This window comes from Pecten maximus, chromosome 9 (assembly GCF_902652985.1).
Source record: "Pecten maximus chromosome 9, xPecMax1.1, whole genome shotgun sequence".
Lineage (NCBI taxonomy): Eukaryota > Metazoa > Mollusca > Bivalvia > Pectinida > Pectinidae > Pecten > Pecten maximus.
The window spans coordinates 17,346,312-17,369,546 of NC_047023.1; the positions used below are offsets into that span (position 1 = coordinate 17,346,312).

Below are 23,235 nucleotides of genomic sequence, written 5' to 3' on the forward strand. Positions count from 1 at the left end.
GTTACGTATATGCCCCTATAATATTATGCTTATAAATTAATCAAGTTTAGCGATATCAAAAGCCAGAAAAACACATGAAATCTATTAATATAATTTCAAGGATTTTCTTATGAGTTATGCTCTTTTAAACTATTCTTATTACACTGTATTACATAAAATTGCTCATGGTAGCTTTAGAGAATATGAACTAGTACTGAAGCTGACGATTTATTTTTCAATTTTAGGTTTTCTTGACAGTTGTCATAGAAGTGGGGGTTAATGTGGGAGAGAGGGTATCATCTGGTAGATAGATTTTGGCTAGTTGATGGGTGTATGTTTGGACTGTTGAAATGTCTTTATTGTAGTTTTCTACAATATTTCTTCATCCATGATAATATTTAGAACATTCATTGCTAATTAGAAAAAAATATTTCCCTCTTAACTGCATGCTTAGAACACAAATAATTGATAACATTTGTAAATATGTCATCACATTTGTATGTTGGAATGGTTTTAACCATGGTACATATTTATTTCCTTCAGGTGTTGACGATAATTTGATGGGGAAACAGGACTTTGCTAAGGAGCTTGGCAATGCCATTACTGGTATGCCTGACGGCTTTGATACAGAATTCTTTACTTCAGACGAGGCTCTCAAAGTAGGTCTCGATCCTTTGGACTTGGACGGCTTACAGATGCTAACGGACCCCAGCATGTTAACGGATCCAGCCACAGAGGAAAGCTTTAAATTGGACAGATTATAGGATTTACTACTCCAGCACTTAAATCAGCGCTTTGTGTCAATTCTGTTTTTAACATCTTAGAAATCTAAAAAAAAATATATAATATTGGTTATGTCTATCAATGCATTTACACTTACTCCAGGACTTGTAATGCCCTTTCCCTTGTCTGTCATGAGCGCGGCCACACCTACTTGCTAGCCAACAGAAGGAAGATAGTGTTAATTAATTTGAACTATGAAGTAGAATAAATTGGTGGTTCATATTATAATGTTTAACGGTCAAGAATTTAGTAGTGATTTTGCTTCTTACAAAACAGTATTTTTGTACTGGTGACATTGTATAACTGTTCCCCTGCATACATTGGCATTCCTTAATTACTTAATGTGAACAAGGCACGACGCTGTCGTATTGAGAGAGAGAGAGAGAGTGAGTTTGCTCATAAGAATGTGATATGTAGAGAAACTAGAGCCAGCTGGTTATTTATTATTTTCCAGAAAGTTCTAAAAAGAGCTGCTGTGTCATTTGTAGGATATTTTACACATTGCTATTGTATTTTTACAAAGATTTAAATGCTTTATTCCTTTGCTTAGGTAACTTTTTTCTGATGTTAAACAGTTGTTGAAACTAGCTTGGTTCTCTTAATTAAACAGATGTTTTACCACTTCTAAGGAAGATAACTCTGTCAGAGTTTGTATTCTTAATTGTTTAATGTAAACAAGAACAAGTAAATCTTCTCAACAATTTCTTCATTTGCAGAACAAACATTCAACTTTTGTATTGAAATATTTTGCTGCAAGAATCTAAAGAGCACAACTTTTTAACTATTTTTCCGCTCTTTTTCCCCCTGTTTGAACATATATTAACAGCCATGGACTGTATTCTGACAACTTGATGGGACTACCTTTATTCTGCCCCCTTTTAGGGTCTGAAGTCCTATCCATTTGATACAATCTTTTGGCAGAGAGCTCTCTGGAATAGGCATTGAATCTTTAACTAAGGCAGGCTGGGTGGTCTGCTGGAGCCTTCTTCATTCTTAAAAAAAAATCTGTGTGGCGAAGATAGTAACGAGAGCAGAAAGTTAAGATTTTAAAGACACCACAAGCTAGCATATTAAGGGCAAGGTGATTTGTGTTTGTAAAGTGAATATCCGTCACATTTGTCTATTTAGTGATGAATTTATTCACACTGGGAATCAAAAGTCTTCAGTTGATAGCTGGCGTATATCTGAAAAAAAAGTGCTTGTTATTTATTTTTTATAGCTAAAAAGATTAGATTAGATGATTGTTTATAAATACTGTTATTTGTACTGATAGATATATGTCACACTACTCTGCCTACTTCTCTGCTGTGGCCAAATTCTTCAACATCAAGTTTAATCATTTTACATTGGAGATGAAATCAAAAGTATTTTGTGTATAAGTTGTCAGAGAAATATTTTTTCAGTAATATACAGGAACTCAAGGGCCATTTAACAAGATCAAAATCACCATACTTCGATGCAAATATAAACTGTTTTATAGTTTAATGTAAGCAATAGGCAGAGTCATTAAAACAATAAACCATTAATTTAATGTATTGGATAATTAGATTTTCAATTTCAACCAATTTGATTTTATTTAGAAACAGGATTGAATAGGCATAGCCTATACTCTCTTCTAGGTGGATAATTTACAGGTTCATTATATGGTTACTGTATACCAACTTATTTTCGCATGTGATCAATATATGCATATTTTTCCCGCAATTGAAATTCACAAAAATTATTGGCCAGGAAATAGTTTCCATCACAGGTAAAGTAGGCATTTCATGACTGTAAATCATGAAAATCAAACCAGCAAGAAAATGTCTTCGGCATCAAAATGCTAAATTAAATCGCCGTGAAAATATGTTGGTTTACATTAAATAAGTGATGATGGCTAAATTCAAAATTTAATTGTTACATTTCTCAGCATCAGGTGAAAATGAAGATCAAAGAATTGCCTAAACTGAAGCAAACGAGAAAGAAAAAATGGCTTATCAGATCTGCTGCTATTTACATGAACATGAGAATATACATAGCACTGGAGTAGACAGGAGTAGTTGTGCAATAGTCCATCTTTTAGGGTGTAGCCATGACATCACTGAACCATACTTGCTAGTTTCTCGGAATTTCCACAGGGGAGACAACATGTTCAAATTTTCAACCCTCGGAGACATTTGATACTCTCCTTTTGACAAAATAATGCCTTAAATCTACAAATCTGAAGCAACCAGTTTTTTCAGGACTGATTGTTAATTGGACTTTTAAAAATATGAACAATGTAGTTTTACTGATAATTCATTACCTAAATACAGGGTTAAAATTTAGTAGTCTCCCTACAAAAATGGAAGATGGCAAGTATGAAGTACCATGCTACTCAACTAGAACCAAGTTCGGCAGCAAATTTACAGTTGATATTTCAAAGATTTATATGAAGATTTTAAATTTATATTGTCTGTGATTTTTAAATGTTTTGGAATACTGTAGGTTAACTTATATTTCATGTATATTTAATTTTTATAACTGAACATTTTTAGCACTTTATTGTGCCGACGTAAATGTATAGTCATGTTTCACTCAACATTGATGTCTAGCATTATGTATGAATTTTAGTTTGTATGATACTGAATTAAAACAAGTCATTGATACTTTAAGCAATTTTATATGAGGTTGAATATCACATCATGAAATATAAGTTATCTACAGTATCTCGGATGAATATATGTAACCTCCTTTAGGTTCGACAATCAATAGTATATTAGACCTAATGTCCTCGACAACATGTGCAGGGGAGTCGAAAAAAAAACTTCTAGTTAGGCACAATCACACCTCTTTATTTGTCATGTATCTTGTATGGTGAAAAAGGTGTTTTATTGCGCAACATGGAATGTTTGTGGCTTGTAGCTGATTTTGTGGCAAAACATTTCGAAGATCAGAGGTTTAATTGGACAGATTCTTTTGACAAACACCTTGTAACTGTTTAAAAGAAGCAAAAAAAGAATAAGAATAAAAGTCAGCTGACCAGCAGCCTTATGATTTATTTTATAAGAGTGAAAATTCCATGTAAAACAAGAAAGTGGTAAAATATGTAGATTAATAAATCCACAAAAACCTAACATGCTCATGAGGATAAATGTGTTATACTATCGAACCGTGAAAATCTGCTTGTACAGGACAAACATTTCATGTTAAAGAAGTCGGTATATCAAAAGATAATGGTTCATCCATTTCAAAAGATTATCGACTCCTTGTTTACTACTCTGATATTGTGGGCGTACTCCCACAGAGCCAGACTATGATCAGGATGGTGTTAGGATATGTGAAGAACTGTTGTTACCTGTTTCTGACCTATTATAAAATATCTATCTTTATTATTTGTTGCAGATTATTTATATGTATAGTTTGCTATTATTGGGTGGTGCGAGAGGAAGGTTTGTTGGTGTCATCGTTAAGTGCTGTGATGCAGCTATGTACATATTTTAATACAATTCTTATCTATGTTTTTGCCCGTGTTGTCATTTTAACATCTACAAATGACCTTCGGGGCATTTTGACAAATTCAATGGTCTAGTCATAAAATAACCCAGTACTGTTTCAAAAACTTTCAAAAAATTTTATAAAAAGAGAATGTATGTTGAGGTAAACGAAGAGAGAGCGAGAGAATGATGCCATTATTTGATAAGCCATCAGGAAGGATAACTTCTTAGAAGCTCACTGTCAAGTAATGTCATTTTAGGTACTCGTACATAAATATATGTACCCGGTCTTCAATATCATTGATTTTTTGCATTATTGATAATATTGTTCATGTATGTCAATTTTATGCTTGATTTTTATATGTCTTCATTTCTGATAATCCACCAATGTCTCCTCATCACTGGAATGTCATCACCATTGTGTATGGTCTCATCTCATTACCCATCTCCATCGTGATTGGTCAGTTTAGTCAGCTGGATAGAAGTGAACACAGCCACCTGTATGTAGATGCCCATTACTCAAGTCCTCTGCAGATGGGCATGTCAATATCATGAGAGAGAAAATTGGGGTATTTTATTTGCACTATTAGGATTAGATCACACAAGAATTTTCATCAATTTTTTTTATGTAAATAATGGGAGGGAGCTTGGGATGGCTTCCCTTCTCTGTTATCTGCTGAATGTCATTGTTATACATAGTCGTATGCTGATTGGAGTGGCCTATAAAATTATCTGTCTTCATTTTATCAGTGTTCCTAAAGAACAAAAATGTTGGGTCAGTGACCATTCACAAAATGTTCTTGATTCCGATTTTGCCTTAACTGTTGATAACATAGAGCCACATTAACAGAGATTTGTGCCAGCAGACACAAACTGTGGTTACAGCCTACTCTGGCAGTATGTCGGCATGTTGTCACTGTGATCATCTAAAGCAATGCTAGTACTACAGGTTATACGACTGGTGCTAGAATGGGTTAGCACTTAAATGCTACATACTTAAGTGCTAAAAGGTCAATAAGTATGCAGTAGAGTCATTGCCAAACAGGAGATTGAATAATTTCTATCGTACTCCAGACTGTGCTTCATGTTAAACATTGTACTTTGTTTTTGCGTCTGTACAGCATCAATTTTGTTAAAGATATTTTTCATAGAGATTTTATTCCTACATATTACAGTATTGTTATGGATTAACAGGATGATATGTAAAAAATATTTTGTGGGTGATGTCAAAATGTTGTCAGGGTTAAGACCTGTAATGACACAGTGGACCTGGGATGGTAGCGATGGTTTTGACACGGCACGGTTATATGGTGTCGATATTTGCATGTATGGTAACCATAGTAACAACCTTTCTTAACACTTAAGAGAATTACTTATTGATCAGGGTATGTGTACCATAACATTGGTATTATCTTTGAGCAAATAGCCATAACATTGGCTTTTGTTTAAGCCAAAGCTTTGGTACTTCCAACACATTTCACTGAGTGAGTTTATGATATTGTTCTTTATGGAAAAGTTTCCATAGAAAGATATCATAGCGTTGACTTCAGGTAACAATTTAACCTTATTATTACACATGGTATAATAACTACTCAATTTAAATCCCATCTCTCAATCATTTCAGTATTTCTTTGTTAAATGTAACAACTTATACAGAGGTGAAATGAATGGTCCGATTTTAATGATATATGTTTCCTGAGTGCTAGTTGGAGATTACAAAGCTACCTTGATTTACCCTTTTTGTTACCAGTATTCTTGATATAAGAATGAGTTACCATGGTGCTACCATTTGATTTCATCATCACCATAGTAACATGATACCCCTGTGGTAACTTGGGGGAGCCATGTTGCCATCCTTCCAGCACAGGATTACTTTGGGGTTACTCTTTTGTCACAAGGTTACTATGATACTACATATGGTGTACATGATGTGTCTGGTAGTTTAGTGTAATATCCAGTGTGTTACCCTGGTAATGTCCTCAAGGGTTATATAGAACTTATGGGATACCTTCTAGTAACTTTGTTGCCATGATGTTACCCTCCAATTTCTACATGACTACCATGGTGATACCATCAATAGTAAAATGGTTGTCATGATATTACCCTCCAGAATTGCATGGTTACCATTGTGTTACCTCCGTGGCTGCATGTTACCATATAGGTACACTCCGGGGGTAAATGGTTACCATAATGTTACCTCCATGGCTACATTGTTACCATGGCATTACTCTCCACAATTACATCGTTACAATGTGTTACCTCCGTGGCTACTGGTTATCATGGTGTTACCCTCCCGGGTTATGTGATTGTGATTACCATGGTTTTACCCTCCAGAGTTATGTGATAACCATAGTGACTTCCACCATGATATGTACCTTAGTTGCTGTGTTTGTGTTCTAATTTCATAGTTTTGTAGGACACAGAATTAGCAGTACTGTTACCCAAGATGAGTTGTGTCCTCACATTGTAAGACCAGGCCCTGGTTTCACCTTTTTTTGATGTCCTATCTTTGTAAGTTATAAATGATTTTTTTACCATATGTGAATCAAATATTACAACACAGCAAAAATAGTGAGATAGCATTCTGTGTTCATGTTAAACAAAGGTTTTCATGATGGATGGAAAACATCCTCCAGATATTCAGGCTAAAATTCCAGCTTACAATATGACTGCTATCTTAATCAAGTAAATGTTTATAGCCGAGTAAAAGAAAGATGCATGCTACTTTACCATGACGTACCTCTGAAAGTGTTTCACGCCATAAATGAAGTAAAATAAAAGTGTAAAATACAATTATCCAGGATTAATGTAAACCTAAGCTCAAATAAGAAATATGTAAGGTAGCATACAATCAGGAAAACAAACTAGCCAACATTTCAATCAGTGAACAAGATAAATTCTGGTTTTATCTGGCTGTAAGTCTTATTTGCCTTACAAAAAAAGACGCACTCAATCAGATACCGGTGTTTTTGTTGCCATAGTGAATTGCATATCCATATTTATGAACAGTCGTTAATGTCTGATTTTCAGTAATGACTGCTCTGAAGCATGATATTTTGTATATATCTTTCGTAACAGGAAATAGCAGATTGCACGCACTGAAGATGCAGCATCTTAAAAATTATATAGAAATAGATATCAGCATTTCTTTTCCTTCAGCCTAAATGGACATTGGTGCAAGAATAACTCCCCTGGTAACATTCCAATGAAAATGTATATTTTACAAATCTAAGCTAAACACATTTCTTGGAAGTTGGAGAAGCGTGTTAAATGCTTATTGTTGTTGTTTGGTCAAATTTTTACAAGTACATGTAGATCTAAATCAAACTATTCTGTATGTATTATTAAGTATTTGTTGTTTTTGCTGGTTTTCCTTCAACATGTGTTGAACTTTGGATGAATTTCTATGACCCCTTGGATGAATTTCTTTGGCCCCTTGTGGTGCATGTTGGATGGAATCCTCCAACATGTGCAAGCCTAAGGTGTATTTGGATTTAGTAAGTAACCTGTGTTGTGGCTCTAATTCCGGTCACTTAGGTTTTGACTTTGTTCCTAGGTCACCTGCTCTGTGAGGAGTCTTTTTCTGAATCGTGGAATGTTGTGACTGAAATTTCTGAGACATGATCTGTGACTTAAATTCACATCACATTAGGTTCGACTGAATTTATGCATTAAGAGTTATCGTGGATTAAAGTATTGGTCACATTGGTTTTGACTGAATTCTAAACAATCATGTACTTATATGTTCTGAATTTCCAGGGAACTGTTATGTTGGCTAGAATTTCTGGGTCATGCGAGGCAAACTGAATTACTTGGTAACATGTGTGACCTGAATTTCAAGGACACCTAAATGGTGTGGCTTAAATTTCTCGGTCATGTGATGTCAAACAGAATTCCTTAGTCTCATGCATGACCTGCATTTCCAGGACACCTGTATGTTTGTTGGCTGAATTCTGAGTCTGTGATGTCAAATTGAATTATTTGGTTACATGTGTGATCCAAATTTCTGGGGTACCTTAATGTTGTGGCTTGAATATCTGAGTCATAGATCCTGGGTCACATGTGTGGACTCAATTTCCAGGGAACCTATATATTGTGACTGAACTCTGGGATCACGCTGTAATCTGAATGCCTTGGTCACATTAGGTGACCTTAACTCTTAGGCCTCATGTGTTGAGACACACAGGGGTGGCTGTGTTCTGTTACTGATAAAGCTTCAATTGTACAAAAACTGTACACACACGTATCATCCTGATGTACTATATTGCTTTTTACAGTCTTAGAGGGTTATAACATTGACTGTTGTATGTTTGTTACCATGACGTTTGTCATCACATGTTGTCCAGTACCATTACCCTTCATTCTACTGGAGTAAATATACTACATATAAAGAAACATGCAGTTTGTTTTTCTTTGAACACAGCAACCTGACAAGTTGATATCCCTTACACTGACATCCTTTTGAACATAGTTTACTTCCATTTGAACGCAAGTGACGTCCCTTTGAACAGTGACTTCCCTCTGACACGGCAACAACCCTTTGAACATGGGGACATTCCTTTGAATACTGCAACTTCCCTTTGAACAAGGCAACATCTCAACAGTGACTTCCCATTGACACCGCAACATCCCTTTGAAAATGGTGAATCCCCTTGAAGAGTGACATCCGTTTGAACTCTGTGACTTCCCCTTGAACAGCGACATCCCTTTGACACAACATCCTTTTGAACATGGCTTCTTCCCATTGAATAGTGAATTCCCTTGATACAGCAACATTCCTTTGAAAAGAGTGGAATCCCTTACACGGCGACTTCCCTTTGAACAGTGGCATCCCTTTGAACAGCTACTTTCCTTTGAACATTGCTACTTCCTTTTAACAGAGCCATTTCCCTTTGAAGACAGTGACATCCTTTTGATACAACATCCCTTTGAACATGGCGACTCCCCATTAAACAGAGTGGCATCCCTTTGAACAGCGAGTTTCCTTTGAACATTGCTACTTCCCTTTGAACAGAGCCATTTCCCTTTGAAGACAGTGACATCCCTTCGACACAACATCCCTTTGAACATGGCGACTCCCCATTGAACAGAGTGGCATCCCTTTGAACAGCGAGTTTCCTTTGAACATTGCTACTTCCCTTTGAACAGAGCCATTTCCCTTTGAAGACAGTGACATCCCTTCGACACAACATCCCTTTGAACATGGCGACTTCCCTTTGTGGATGATCACACGATTATATTTATTGCCAATGCATTCGATATGAGTGATCAATAGAATGAGGTCCATTAATACATGATTTTGTATATGTTGTCCATATTTAAATCGATGAATATGACAAACGTTCAATAGTTAAATAGTCGCATACATGTACCTGCATTACAGATATTACAGATCGATTTCAAGCACCATGATTTAGTGTTGGGAGTCGGTGATCTATTCTTCATTTGCACGTCAAAATTGCATCAAACCAATTTCCCCGAATGACGTATTTTTTTTTTACGTGTAAAAGATGTCGCATTTGCGTAGCACAGTGAGCCAGGCTTGCTGGCTTACAACAGCCATAGTGAAATGTGGGTGACAAAGGTGTAACATGCATCGATACCATTTTGATGTTTGCTCAAAACGCACTTGCAATGCCGTCAACGGTGATGGACTTGAGAGAAGCGCCATAGGAGGCTCATTCAGTGACATCCCTAATAGGGATTCTGTTTTATCCTTTGTACGTGATAACGGATCTCTGGTGCTGTAGGAGATCTTTCTATGCTGCTACGGTGAACCCTTTGAAATTCCTACTGCGCGCACATCAGAACGGAGAGCAACTGCGTATACTTTGTGCATGCATGCTCAAAGTGCGCGCCGTCGTATGGCATGCTAGGCGACACGAGCTTTCATAAGGCGACCTCACCGCGTCAAAATGAGCACCAAAAATATATAACAGCACCAGCCCTTAATTAACCACGATGAGACTTGAAATGGTACCCCGTGTGAAAATTTCGAAGAGGTGGTGCGGTAACACCGGCCCAGAGGATAGCATTTTTAGCCAAATATTCAATATTTTAAAGTAGTTATTTAAGAAATAATTAACGTTGATTCGTGTATTGTTGCAGGATATACAACGAGGACGAGGATATTTTGCAATTAAATTAATAACGAAGGCCGCAGGCCTGAGTTATTAATTAAAATTGCAAAATATCCGAGTCCGAGTTGTATATCCCGCAACAATACACGAGTCAAAGTTTATTATTTCTATTCTACCATGTACTGTTTAGTTCTGAGATCTACCTCTTCCTAATAGAAAAACGGCAACGAAACCCCGGGAAATGTGTCGCTACATGGCTGTTACAATTCACAAGAAACGATAAGGCGCGCGTGCTAATTAATATTCAAAAGCTGAAGTCGATTCCAAGCCGTTTCGATAACTTTCGGGGATGTCGGCCAGCAATTCCTGTAGAAATGCTCTCCAAAGGTTGCCTGTGGAAATTGACCTTACAACATATTGTTTAGCAAAGTCTGCTCTGGGTGGATAGAAATTAACAATCTGCCTAAAATGGACGTCAGAAACCTTTATTGCATTTTTGCCAGTGAAATATATAGAGGTATTGAATGGTTTCCCGTTTAATATAACGTATCGTTGAAACTTGCCGATTTTCCAAGCGGAGATAGATAAATTGGTTATTTTCTGTATTTCTGAAATTTTCAGGCTAGTTTTTGACAAAATACTCACTTGACGTTAGCTATTCATGCATAGATTCTCTTATAACAGCAGAAAACGCTTAAATATTGCGTTGATCAGTCCTTTTAAAATGGCGCCGTCAAGTTGACGTCATTACTGATTACCGATTCCCGCACTTTTTGATGCTATTAATTTTCAATGTTTCCAATTTTGTTTTTAATTTGATGAAATGCAATAAAAAGAAAATTGAATGGTTTCCCGTTTAATATAACATATATTTCACGAGTATGACAGAATACCGAAGCACGAGTGAAAACTATCGAAATATTCTGTCATAAGCGTGAAATATATGTTATATTTAACGGGAAACCATTCATTTTTCTTTTTATTGCATTTCATCAACTTAAAAACAAAATTAAAAACATCTAAAAATTCATAGTGTCAAAAAGTGCGGGAATCAGTAATGACGTCATCGCTTTGTGACGTTCCTCATCGTCAACTTGACGGCGCCATTTTGAAAGGACTGATCAACGCAATATTTAAGCGTTTTCTGCTGTTATAGTAGAGAATCTGTGCTTGAATAGCTAACGGCAAGTGAGTATATCTTATCAAAAACTTGTCTATACATTTCAGAAATACTGCAAAGTAACCATCTATCTTCGCTTCGATTGGAAAAACAGGCAAGTTTCAATGAGGTGAATACAAAGGTTCGCTCTGATTGGTCAAAAACGAAAAGCTTATATTTTTACTGAAAATCTTGTATTTTCACTTCTCATCGCTGCAGTGAAAATAGAGGATATTGAATGGTTTCCCTTTAATATACCATATATTTCACGAGTATGACAGAATATCGATATTTTCACGAGTAAAGACATTTATTGCATTTTTGCCAGTGAAATGAAAATTTATCAAACTAATAAAACTTATATTTTCACTGCAGCGATGAGCAGTGAAAATAAGAATTTGTAGTGAAAATATAAGATTTTGCAGTGAAAATATAAGTTTTCCGTTTTTGACCAATCAGAGCGGACCTTTGTATTTACCTCGTTGAAACTTGCCAATTTTCCAACCGAAGCGGAGATAGATAAATTGGTTATTTTCTGTATTTCTGAAATTTTCAGGCTAGTTTTTGACAAAATACTCACTTGACGTTAGCTGTTCATGCACAGATTCTCTTATAACAGCAGAAAACACTTAAATATTGCGTTGATCAGTCCTTTCAAAATGGCGCCGTCAAGTTGACGTTGAGGAACGTCACAAAGAGATGACGTCATTGCTGATTACCGATTCCCGCACTTTTTGATGCTATTAATTTTCAATGTTTCCAATTTTGTTTTTAATTTGATGAAATGCAATAAAAAGATAATTGACGTCATCGCTTTATGACGTTCCTCATCTTCAACTTGTCATGTTGAATTTATTGAACGAGTAATTTGATATGACACGTAGGACCTACGTGAGTTTTATTACAGACTAGCCTAATTTACGTCATTCCTTTATGACGACACAGTAAAGTAAGCGCACGTGTCATGATTTTAAAGGCATATAGGCCTAAGCTTGGGTCCTTTTTTTTTATGTGATCGAGCCTTTCATCCCAATGGACATGCAGTAGACGGTGGACGAGTCATACTGGAAGTAAACTAGATCTAGCTATTCTTGTGTTAAAATGTTTAAAAGCTATTCCTTTTACATTTATTCCAGTTATTTTCGTTAAACGATTATAGTTTTTATGTTTAATTTTAATTAGAGGCCATGATAGCTAATATTTAGTTTAAGATATTAACGGCACAATCTCCACAATGAAAAAAAGGTCTGCGGGAAACGTTCCTGATGAAATTAGCCCCAGGTACGCAGCGAGAGCAGTCGCACGCCATGTTTGTTGATGAGGCAGCCGACCGATCGATCTTATTGTTATGTAAATTATTCTCATGGGACAGCCTCTCTTCCAACGGGATAGCAGACAGCGCAAAACATGGCCGACGGAAGGTTGAGTGGTGCACTGCTTCTGTCATCTACCCGGTAGAACGGCTGTAAAATTCAGACTTTAACATAGTTGAATATACATACGTTTTATATGAGACTGTAGCAGTAGTATGTGTTTCACACAATATTAAGGTAAGTGCTCAGACTTCAGATAAACGCAAACATACAATATCAGTTTTGTAAAGGAATGTTTACATGTCGGCTAGTACCTTTCGTAGTAGTGACTCTAATGTCAACTATTCGCGGTTGAATGAACGAGCTGAATTGCTGAATGATCTAACTACAATAGGACTTTTGCTATCGTTTCAATAGTTCTAAATATAGGGCCGTTTGTGCCATGTTAACTATGAAGCAGACACTTCTACGTTTATTTCTAGATTTGTAACCAAATAGCCTTGGGCACATAGGCCAACAATTGATTAAAAATAACAAATTTCAATTTCCATCGTCCTTTAGGCCTATCCATATTGTACTAGAATCTATGTAGGTACAGAGCACAATTGTGTCGTTCTGCCTTCTGGGGTTCTCTAGGCTTATACTAACAATGACAATAGAGAGATCAGTTACGTTGCCTAAAATGGACAACCATCGATTATCAATTGGAAGCCTATAATAGATCTTTGTCCTATAAAGGTATATTTAAGTGAATGAAAATCAAATCAGTTTGACCCAGTCCCATACACTCTTCTAAAGAGATAGAACTAGCAGAGACTTTAGAATGTACATAATATATATTGTACTTGCGTTGCTGCCTTCTATAAGATTCAAAATTGTTGGGGAAAATTACTTTCATTTCACTATAAATGAAAACACTTACAAGTGTGTAAGTTAAAGTGGGGAAATCCGCAAAGAACCAACGTCCATTCAGTGTAGTTTAGGGAAAAGTTTGTCTTCTATGTCTTGTGTGTAAGGTTGTACTAGTGCTATTTGCTGTTCCTGTAGTTATTAATCTGGACAATGATAGGCAAATCCTATTAACTTTTGTTCTAGAAACTATCAAGTTTTATTTAATTTGTAAGCAATGTTGATGGGACTGGAATTTACCCAACCACAATAATTTAATATTTAGAAAGGAAAGGCTATATATGGGCAGTATATCTATAGCAGTAAAAACTGGACATAGATTCCTGTTAGATATGACTGGAAAGTCATAAAGCACTACCATATAAACTTGCCATTGTGTTTTCTTCGAGTGGACTAATAGCATCGTGCTGTACGTGTTCTTCTTGGCCCAATATTTCTCCCACTGCCATAATGAAAATTTATAGGAAAATCTTGCAAAAATCATGTAATCACCAGTTGATAATTTACATTTCAGTTTTAAGTGGATTAAACATTTCTAAGTGGATGAAACTTGAATGTCATAATAAGGATATATCATGGTAGCCTTACAGCCTTGTTCAACCACAGAGCTTTATAATAAGTGTCTATGGAGACAGAAAAATGCTGTGTTATGCATACTAACAATGGATAACCAGAAGTGTCTTAAGCTGAAAAGGTCACATTATACCAACAATTACAGAGTTTAACCAGAGGTTTTAAAGGAGACAATTAAGGTCACATTTATAATGCTGGCCCAGAAGTGTCTAGGAGAGACACATTATACAGACATTTAATGAGTTAACCAAAGGTGTCTAGGAAGACAAGGTCAAATTATACCAACATTTAATGAGTTAACCACAGATGTCTGGGGAGACAAGGTCACATTATACCAACATATAATTGTTTAACCACAGGCATCTAGGAAAACAAGGTCAAATTATATTTATACCAACATTTAATGAGTTAACCACGTGCACAGTTGTCTGGGGAGATAAGGTCACATTATACCAACATATAATTGGTTAACCACAGGCATCTAGGAAAACAAGGTCAAATTATATTTATACCAACATTTAATGGATTTACCACAGGTGTCTAGGAAGACAAGGTCACAGTATACTGATATTTAATGAGACACATATTCACAAGTCACATATCCTGGCCCAGAGGTGTCTAGGGACACAGTCACATGCTGGCCCTGAGGTGTCTAGGGACACAAAGTCACATGCTGACCCAGTGGTGTCTAGGGACACAGTCACATGCTGGCCCTGAGGTGTCTAGGGACAGTCACATGCTGACCCAGAGGTGTCTAGGGACACAGTCACATGCTGGCCCTGAGGTGTCTAGGGACAGTCACATGCTGACCCAGAGGTGCCTAGGGACACAGTCACATGCTGACCCAGAGGTGTCTAGGGACACAGTCACATGCTGGCCCTGAGGTGTCTAGGGACACAGTCACATGCTGGCCCTGAGGTGTCTAGGGACACAGTCACATGCTGGCCCTGAGGTGTCTAGGGAGACAAAGTCACATGCTGGCCCAGTGGTGTCTAGGGACACAGTCACATGCTGGCCCTGAGGTGTCTAGGGACACAGTCACATGATTGCCCAGAGGTGTCTATGGACACAGTCGCATGCTGACCCAGAGGTGCCTAGGGAGACAAAGTCACATGCTGGCCCAGTGGTGTCTAGGGACACAGTCACATGCTGGCCCTGAGGTGTCTAGGGACACAGTCACATGCTGGCCCTGAGGTGTCTAGGGAGACAAAGTCACATGCTGGCCCAGTGGTGTCTAGGGACACAGTCACATGCTTGCCCAGAGGTGTCTAGGGACACAGTCGCATGCTGACCCAGAGGTGCCTAGGGAGACAAAGTCACATGCTGGCCCAGTGGTGTCTAGGGACACAGTCACATGCTGGCCCTGAGGTGTCTATGGACACAGTCACATGCTTGCCCAGAGGTGTCTAGGGACACAAAGTCACATCAATTAATGGGTTATCCAGAGATGTTTAAGTAGACACAATGTCACATTATACCAACAATTACCAGTTACCTGAACCAGATGTGTCTAGGGAGACAAAGTCACATTAGACTGACAATTAAATTAGTGGGCTAAAGAGATATTTCAAGGGAGACAACTGAAAACAGGTCACATTATGCTGTAAATTAATGGGTTAACCAAATGTGTCTATAAGCTACATGATAATTTGCATCAAAATATAAACATGACAAGTTTTTTGTTTAAAAGCCATCAAAATGTGGTAATCTTAAATCAGGACTTTCAGTTGACCAGACTTTTAGCAGTATTCAGAAGTCAAATTTCAAATCTGAAGGGTCAAAACTGTAGACATATTCCTTCAAACCCAAGAGATAAAACTTATTTTGAAAAGTCAAATATAACATGCTAGAGAAGAGTCTAGATATCACTAAATGTAAATCTCATTCTAGTCAAAACGACACTTCATCTTTTTCATCAACAGACAATATTTCCAATTCTGCATGAAGTATTTGTTCTACATCAATTTATGGCTGTTACAATGAAGCCATTGTGATTCTGAACTAATGTATGACATTGTATATATAATCTGTAAAAATATGGTACAGTACTTATGAACATCATAAAATGCTACGCTCTGTTTGTTACAAACAAGATTCACTCTTTAGATATATATTCAAAGATGTTTTGTCATTCCTCCATGGGCTCTGAATATTTTTATAACTGTACCCAGATATCTTAAGTAGACACAATGTCACATTATACCTACAATTAATGGGTTACCTTTACCAGAGGTGTCTAGCTAGGGAGACAAAGTTACATTACACCTACAACTAATGGGCTAAGGAGAGATTTCAAGGGAGACAACTGACGACAGGTCACATTATGCTGACATTAATTAATGGGTTAACTAGATGTGACTAATCAAGTTATATCATAGTTTGCATCAAAATATTATCATGACAAGTTGTTTGTTTAAAAACCATCACAATGGGGTAATCAGGGATTTCAGTTGACCATAATCATTTTACAATATTAAGAGTCCAGAAATTAAATTTCAAACTGAAGGGTCAAAACTATAGACAATGCATTCCTTCAAACCCAAGAGATCAAACTCATTTTGGAAAGTCATCAAATATTACATAGATAGCACTTAATCTCATTTCACTTTATAATGACACTTCATCTTATTTATCAACAGACAATATTTCAATTTTTGCATTAAAGTATTTGTTCTACATCAACTGATGGCTACCACAATGAAGCCATTGTGATTCTGAACTAATGTATGACATTGTATATATAATCTCTAATAATATGGTACAGTACTTACGAACATCTTACAATGCTACGCTCTGTTTGTTACAAACAAGATTCACTCTGTAGATATATATTCAAAGATGTTTTTTCATTCCTTCATGGGCTCTTAGAGAATGTTTAGTTTACAACTGTCTGACAGCTATTTCAAGCTTAGATAAGCCTTGTATAAAATACGAGTGATTTATGCATTATCCACCATCCAGATCCACTTATAATGTATTTGCCTTTTATCCTAAAAAAACCCCAGGATGGCCTCTTTGTGACCTGCTGTTAGACTGTTTGGAACTCGACGTGTATATTTTTATTATAAAATTGAAATTCTTTAGTTATATATATAATGGGAGAATTTTTGATCTCATTCTGTAGCCATTTCTCATATAAATTCCTGCCTCATCCTATTTCTAACAAAGTATGCAAAAAGACTTATTCAGCAGCTCCCCTATTTCACGAACAAGATTTTTATCTCCCACCTATAAATAGTTACATATACCTCTACTCAAATGCTTTGCATGTTTCTGCTCTGATAATTAGAATAAATTAAAAGAGGCTTCGTTCTCAACGGTAAGAAGACCAATGTTCAAAATGGCCTTTCAAAGTGGACCCAATCACCTATAAAGCAGATTGACATCTGTGTATGAAGATCTCTGTGCATCTTATTGACAAAAGCTAGAAACCATAACAACAGGATGAGAAAAATAAGATTTGGTCTGTACATGTGGCCAGTGTGGAAAATTATAAATATTGGTCTTTTAACTTGCCCAATAAAATACTAATTCAGTAAAATTGGACAACTATGTTTCACCTTTGGGGAATTTGAAGTACGATACCGGTACTTTTGAATCCAAACTTGTCCAAAGGACCAATGACGCTGAAATTATATTTCTTGTCCTGAACCATTTCACTTTACTTTGATCCATGGATACTACTGTTACATTTTCAATGAAAGACTTCCAATTAATGGATACATAATTGCAAGGTTATAAACCTTACTTGTGTACATCATCTATTACATGTATCTCAACCAAGGTTATCACTTAATTTGATCAACAGTCTGTCACTGAAGACTTACAGATCACTAGAAGATTTCATACCCAAGATAACTCATGTATATAATATTTGCTGTTATCAAGATCATCAACAAATTGTTAAAAAGACAATTTCCATAACGTTTTATGTGTTATAGCATTATGTATCAGATTAAGTACAAGTTAATCGTTCAGAACGAAAATACACTGCCATTAATTGATGATAGAACAACAGATGACATGGTCTATCACAGTAGTCCAGATGTAATTATGACATCACACTGTTATGGATCTATAATTTCACAATGTTTTCCTAACAATTGTAACCATTTTGAACCTTAATTTCCAAATATTATGGTCACCACATAGGAGGGTCCTCTGTTGAAAACCGTTGGGTATTCACAACAGGAGTGTGTTTGGTTCTCCTATCTTGTAGGGTTGCTGTAATACATATATATATCTGCTTCAAAATAGTAATTCTACACATACTTATGTATGTATCACCAGGTACCGTATATATATGACCTAATAGGGGCACAGGTAATTGACAGTGGATGGGATGCCCTTATTAAGATTTATTTTAAGAAACAGACATCTATACCTATAGCAGAATACCCATCAGGCATATGGCTGTGGAAATGGTAAAATATTCTGTCATAAAAATATTCCTGATGAAGATATCTATTCATTACTATTTATTAAGTTTGCACATCACTTAAATATTCCTGTCAACTTATAAAAAATGCCAGCTGTTCTTTAGAACAGAGAATTAATTATATATAATGTGTGTTCCACCATTTATGTTCAAATGGAGCTCTTTTGTGTTCTATTTTAGACACAGGTGATTTCCCAGATCATATATCGGACATCGTTTTACTTCATCTTTGACCTAATAATTGATTTACAATTTCTCACATACTTCACAGACAATTTCTCACATACTTCACAGGAATCAAACATGGGTCAGTTCTCGAACAAGGATATATCTCAACCCTCTTGGCTGGCCAGCACTTGGTAATTAAGCCTCGTGCTGACCTTGTGAGATATCCCTGTCCACGGAACAGACCCATGTTAGATTCTATTAGTCTTTTACTAGTTTTCTGTTCTTAAAAACATTAAGTTAATAACATGAATTAAGTCTTTCACTTTTATCTTCAAATAAATATGGTAAGTTATATCAATATATATAATTTGTATGTGTTAAGCATTAGTTTTGGTCATTTTGTACTGACATCTGTATACGAATAGACAAAATATGGTGAAAAATTATTGAACACATATTGAAGTAGCAAAACATTTGACATGGATTATTATATTGAACACAATTTTCACACTCAAAGATTTTTTGGGGGGCCCTTATTAGGTCATATATGGTATACTCAAAGTCGTGTACGTGCTAAAATACAAAAATATTTGGATGATGCTGTATACGCGTACCATGTAAACCTTGCTGAAAATTGGCCATGGGTTCAGATAGTTGTGTTAATGCTTCAACTAATTAATAAGTGTATATAGAGATACACTGGAGTGGAATGAAGATATTACTTAATTATGATTAAATTAGAATATCTTCATGTTTTGGTATTTTTTCCAAATTTTCGATTTTTTGCTTTTTTTCTCCCTCCAAATTGAAAGCTGTGGGCCCAATTCACAAAATCACATACATGTATCATTATAATACTTTGTATGAAGCCGAAACATTTTATGTATCAGGATTATAACCCCTGTATAAGTGATGATGTGCTGTTGACAGATATATATATAGATAAATGTAATTGTCACACTTGATAGACATTGGCCAGCTGTCGCAGGATACACTGGAACAGATGGCTGTACATTTATATACCGTTATGAAATGTACACCTCACATTATAATGGAAACAATTTAGGCAGGGAGTGTCCTATACAACACCTAATACTAAAGCTTTATATATATATACATGTATCTGAAATATTGATTACTGGTACATATGATATCAACTTACATACCAGGTATCACTGAGGGCCCTAGACCGTTCAATTACGTTAAAAAAACGTTCTGTTTTATACAATCGTTGATTTATGACAATCTAGTGTTGATTCTTCAAATCAGTGTTCACCCCTCCCGGTACACTGTTCATTTGATATTCTAGCGATCATTCTTTAAGTGTCACCGTTCAGTAATCAGAAAGTATCTATTTTTCACGGACAGCGTTCTCGCGTGAAGGAACCGTGTATACCTCGCGGATGCTGTTCTGTTTGCAGGTCTACCGCTGAATATTGAATTCGAGTGTTCAGTCTTACGAAATCATTCAGTTCTCGCGAACCACCGTTCAGTTTTCGGCATACTGTTCAGTTTTGGCAACACCATAAAGTTTTCATGACCCACCATTCAGTTTTTCCGTCACTGAGCAGTTTAAAGTTTTGTTAGCCTCGGGCTAATCTATCGACCAGCAACGCCAGCACAGCCAGCCATACGCGCTGCCTCCTACTTTACCTGGACAGCAGTCATGCGTGACGACCTATCTCAGATCAGCGCCGAGGGAAAAGGGGTCATCTCGGCACGCCCGCTTTTCAGTGACGCTGCCATACCACAGGTAAAAATTATAACTGGGCTATGATTCTACAACTTCTGAAAATTACTCAAAATCATTGTTGTATACTCTTCACTATCTAATCGTATGACTTCACCTTTACCGTCATATTTCATGTACATCGATATACAATTATATATACACACATTATTTTGATTGCACATTGGCAATGCATGTGTCGTTTTCAAGATAGTAAAAACTTTGCAATTATTCATATTGGTCTTCAAATGATAATGTTAAATGCAAACAATGAACCCGTGATAGAAATAGAATGCATGAAATTGAATTATATGCGTAACAATCGTCCGTCTTACAGTATTCGCGCATGAAATGACTGATACCAGGCCTAATGAAATAACAATCAAACAGATAATCACAATCAAACAGATCACTGTGTATCGCCATACTACATAAGACATATCGTTCTATTCATTATTGTTTCTTCTCTTTTACAACAATCAGATAACTAATCAAACCGGTCGCATATGTTCAAAATACCTGGTGTGTAGCGAGCCGTGAACGGCTTCACCCTTGCCACACGTTGACAAATAAACAGATTATGGGATTAACTGCCTGGACTAGGAGGTTGTTAAAAGTAATCTTTTGTTTACTAATTAGGGCATTGACAGGTCAGAATGGTGCCCATTGATCACTTTCTAGCAGCTGCCGATGTCACCGCTTTTGAGAGATTGTATTTTATTTTTTATTCACTTTAAGCCTTGCGGCCCACAGTATTACAGCAAAAACAAAATAATGTCATGTGCATGTACAATAAGGATATCAAAAACATATACAAAATGTTAAGTTTAATAGGAAAAAATAATCTACATTGTACAAGACAAGAATGAATTTTTTTTTTTTTAAGCAAGTAATAGTTCGAACTCTGGCTGTTTATTACTGACACCATTTCGGATAGTTCGAACTTGTCATATGAAGAACCAGAGATTTGTATATCAGGTATATACGTCTCTGGAAGAACGTTAAGTAAGTTTTTTTTTCCAGTAAACTCCATTGAAAGCTCGCGACGACTCGACCACGATGACCGGCCCAGAAAAAATGCCAAGATTTAAATTTGATCAACAAGCACGTTTAGGTTATTAGATTGTATGCGTGATCATTAGAATGCGTCCGTGATTTAATACATGCCACATCTTTTAGCGTTAATTCAGGTTATTTTTACATTCCAAAATACACCACTCACGAGACAGCCGATTGCAAATTTAGACCCCGGCAATGTATAAATAACATGCAATATTTGTATTCGTGCGGTATGGCAACCGAAGAAATCGTACATGTATTTTCACATATAACTAGTGTTCATGATGATTATTTAATTGTGACTTGGACATCCCTTAAGTATTGCCAATCAAGGTATTACCTGAAAACCTGCGACTTCACGCTAGGTAAGCAGGCCACGCGAGGTGTCGCTTGCCGTAAAGTTGAAAGGATCGGCTGCCCGAAGTGACGTGAAAAGCATTCATATCCAAGCAATTGAACGTGTACATTTAAAATTTTGTAAATTATTACTTGGATTAAAAAACAGTACTCCAAATTACATGATATATGGGGAGTTAGGTATTACCCCACTTGCAATATCAGTTAAAACAAGATTAATATCATATTGGTCACAGTTGACACATTCTAAAGATAGTAAATATAATATAACTTTATACAAACTCCTTTGTTACTGTCATCATATTGAAAATAGACCTGTTACATATGTCAGTTTTGTTAAATCTATACTTAACGAATGTGGAATGAGCTATTTATGGAATAATGGATTAGACATGTTATTAAGCTAAGAGTAAATGACCAGTACTTACAGAACTGGGAGAGTGATATTAATAACTCATCAAAATCTATATGTTATAGAATTTTTAAAAATAATTTTAATTTTGAAGATTATTTAGATATTTTAGATGATAAAGACAGGATCACTCTTTGTAAATTTCGAACAACTAATCATAAATTTATTGTTGAAACATGTAGATGGCAACAGATTGAATATACTGATAGAAAATGTCCACATTGCATTAGTCAACAGATTGGTGATGAATTTCATTACTTCCTTGAATGTACAAAGTTAGCTACAGAAAGAAATTTGTATATAGACAAGTATTTTTGGTTACGACCGAATGTAATTAAATTTAATGAACTTATGAATGCTACAAATATAAAAACACTTAAAAAATTGTGTACATTTATAAGAATAATCAATAATATTATTTGTCCTCCTTAAAACAAGTTATGTATATTATGAAAGTGCTGTATATCTACAAACGAAAACTACACGAATAATGATTGTATATAATATTGTAAATATGTTCTCTCTATGCATTATGTTTGAAAAGAGAAATAAACCAATTTGAATTTGAATATCCAGTCAAAACAATCCACAGGTGTCTCAATCAGTGATGGATAAATTTGCAGGTATCAACTATATTTGGTAGATAATACGACTGGGCATATTTAAAAGCAGACATATTAATGTTACCAACATATATCGCCTATTGTTACAGTAGTGCTTTCGTAAACGCAACAGGTTATGTAGACTACTTTTGATGCATTAAATAGACCATTTATTACAATAACATAGTTATAGTTTCTGATTCAGATAAAAAATATAAC

General features: G+C 35.9%; 2 protein-coding genes across 8 annotated transcripts in view; both read left to right on the forward strand.

Annotated features, from left to right (window-relative positions):
* The window catches only part of LOC117334512 (CREB-regulated transcription coactivator 1-like), a 39,081-nt gene extending 30,469 nt beyond the window's left edge, over nt 1–8,612 (forward strand). For all 6 annotated transcript variants that reach the window (XM_033894183.1, XM_033894186.1, XM_033894184.1 and 3 more), the window contains one exon: nt 523–8,612. In XM_033894183.1, coding sequence (XP_033750074.1) covers nt 523–743 — 221 coding nt within the window. In that variant the 3' untranslated portion in view covers nt 744–8,612. The remainder of the gene's footprint in view (nt 1–522) is intronic.
* Nucleotides 8,613–12,831: 4,219 nt separating this feature from the next.
* LOC117334513 (anoctamin-7-like) overlaps nt 12,832–23,235 on the forward strand; it is a 54,003-nt gene continuing 43,599 nt past the window's right edge. For both annotated transcript variants that reach the window (XM_033894190.1, XM_033894191.1), the window contains exon 1: nt 12,832–13,006. The gene's annotated coding sequence lies outside the window, so the exon portion shown is untranslated. The remainder of the gene's footprint in view (nt 13,007–23,235) is intronic.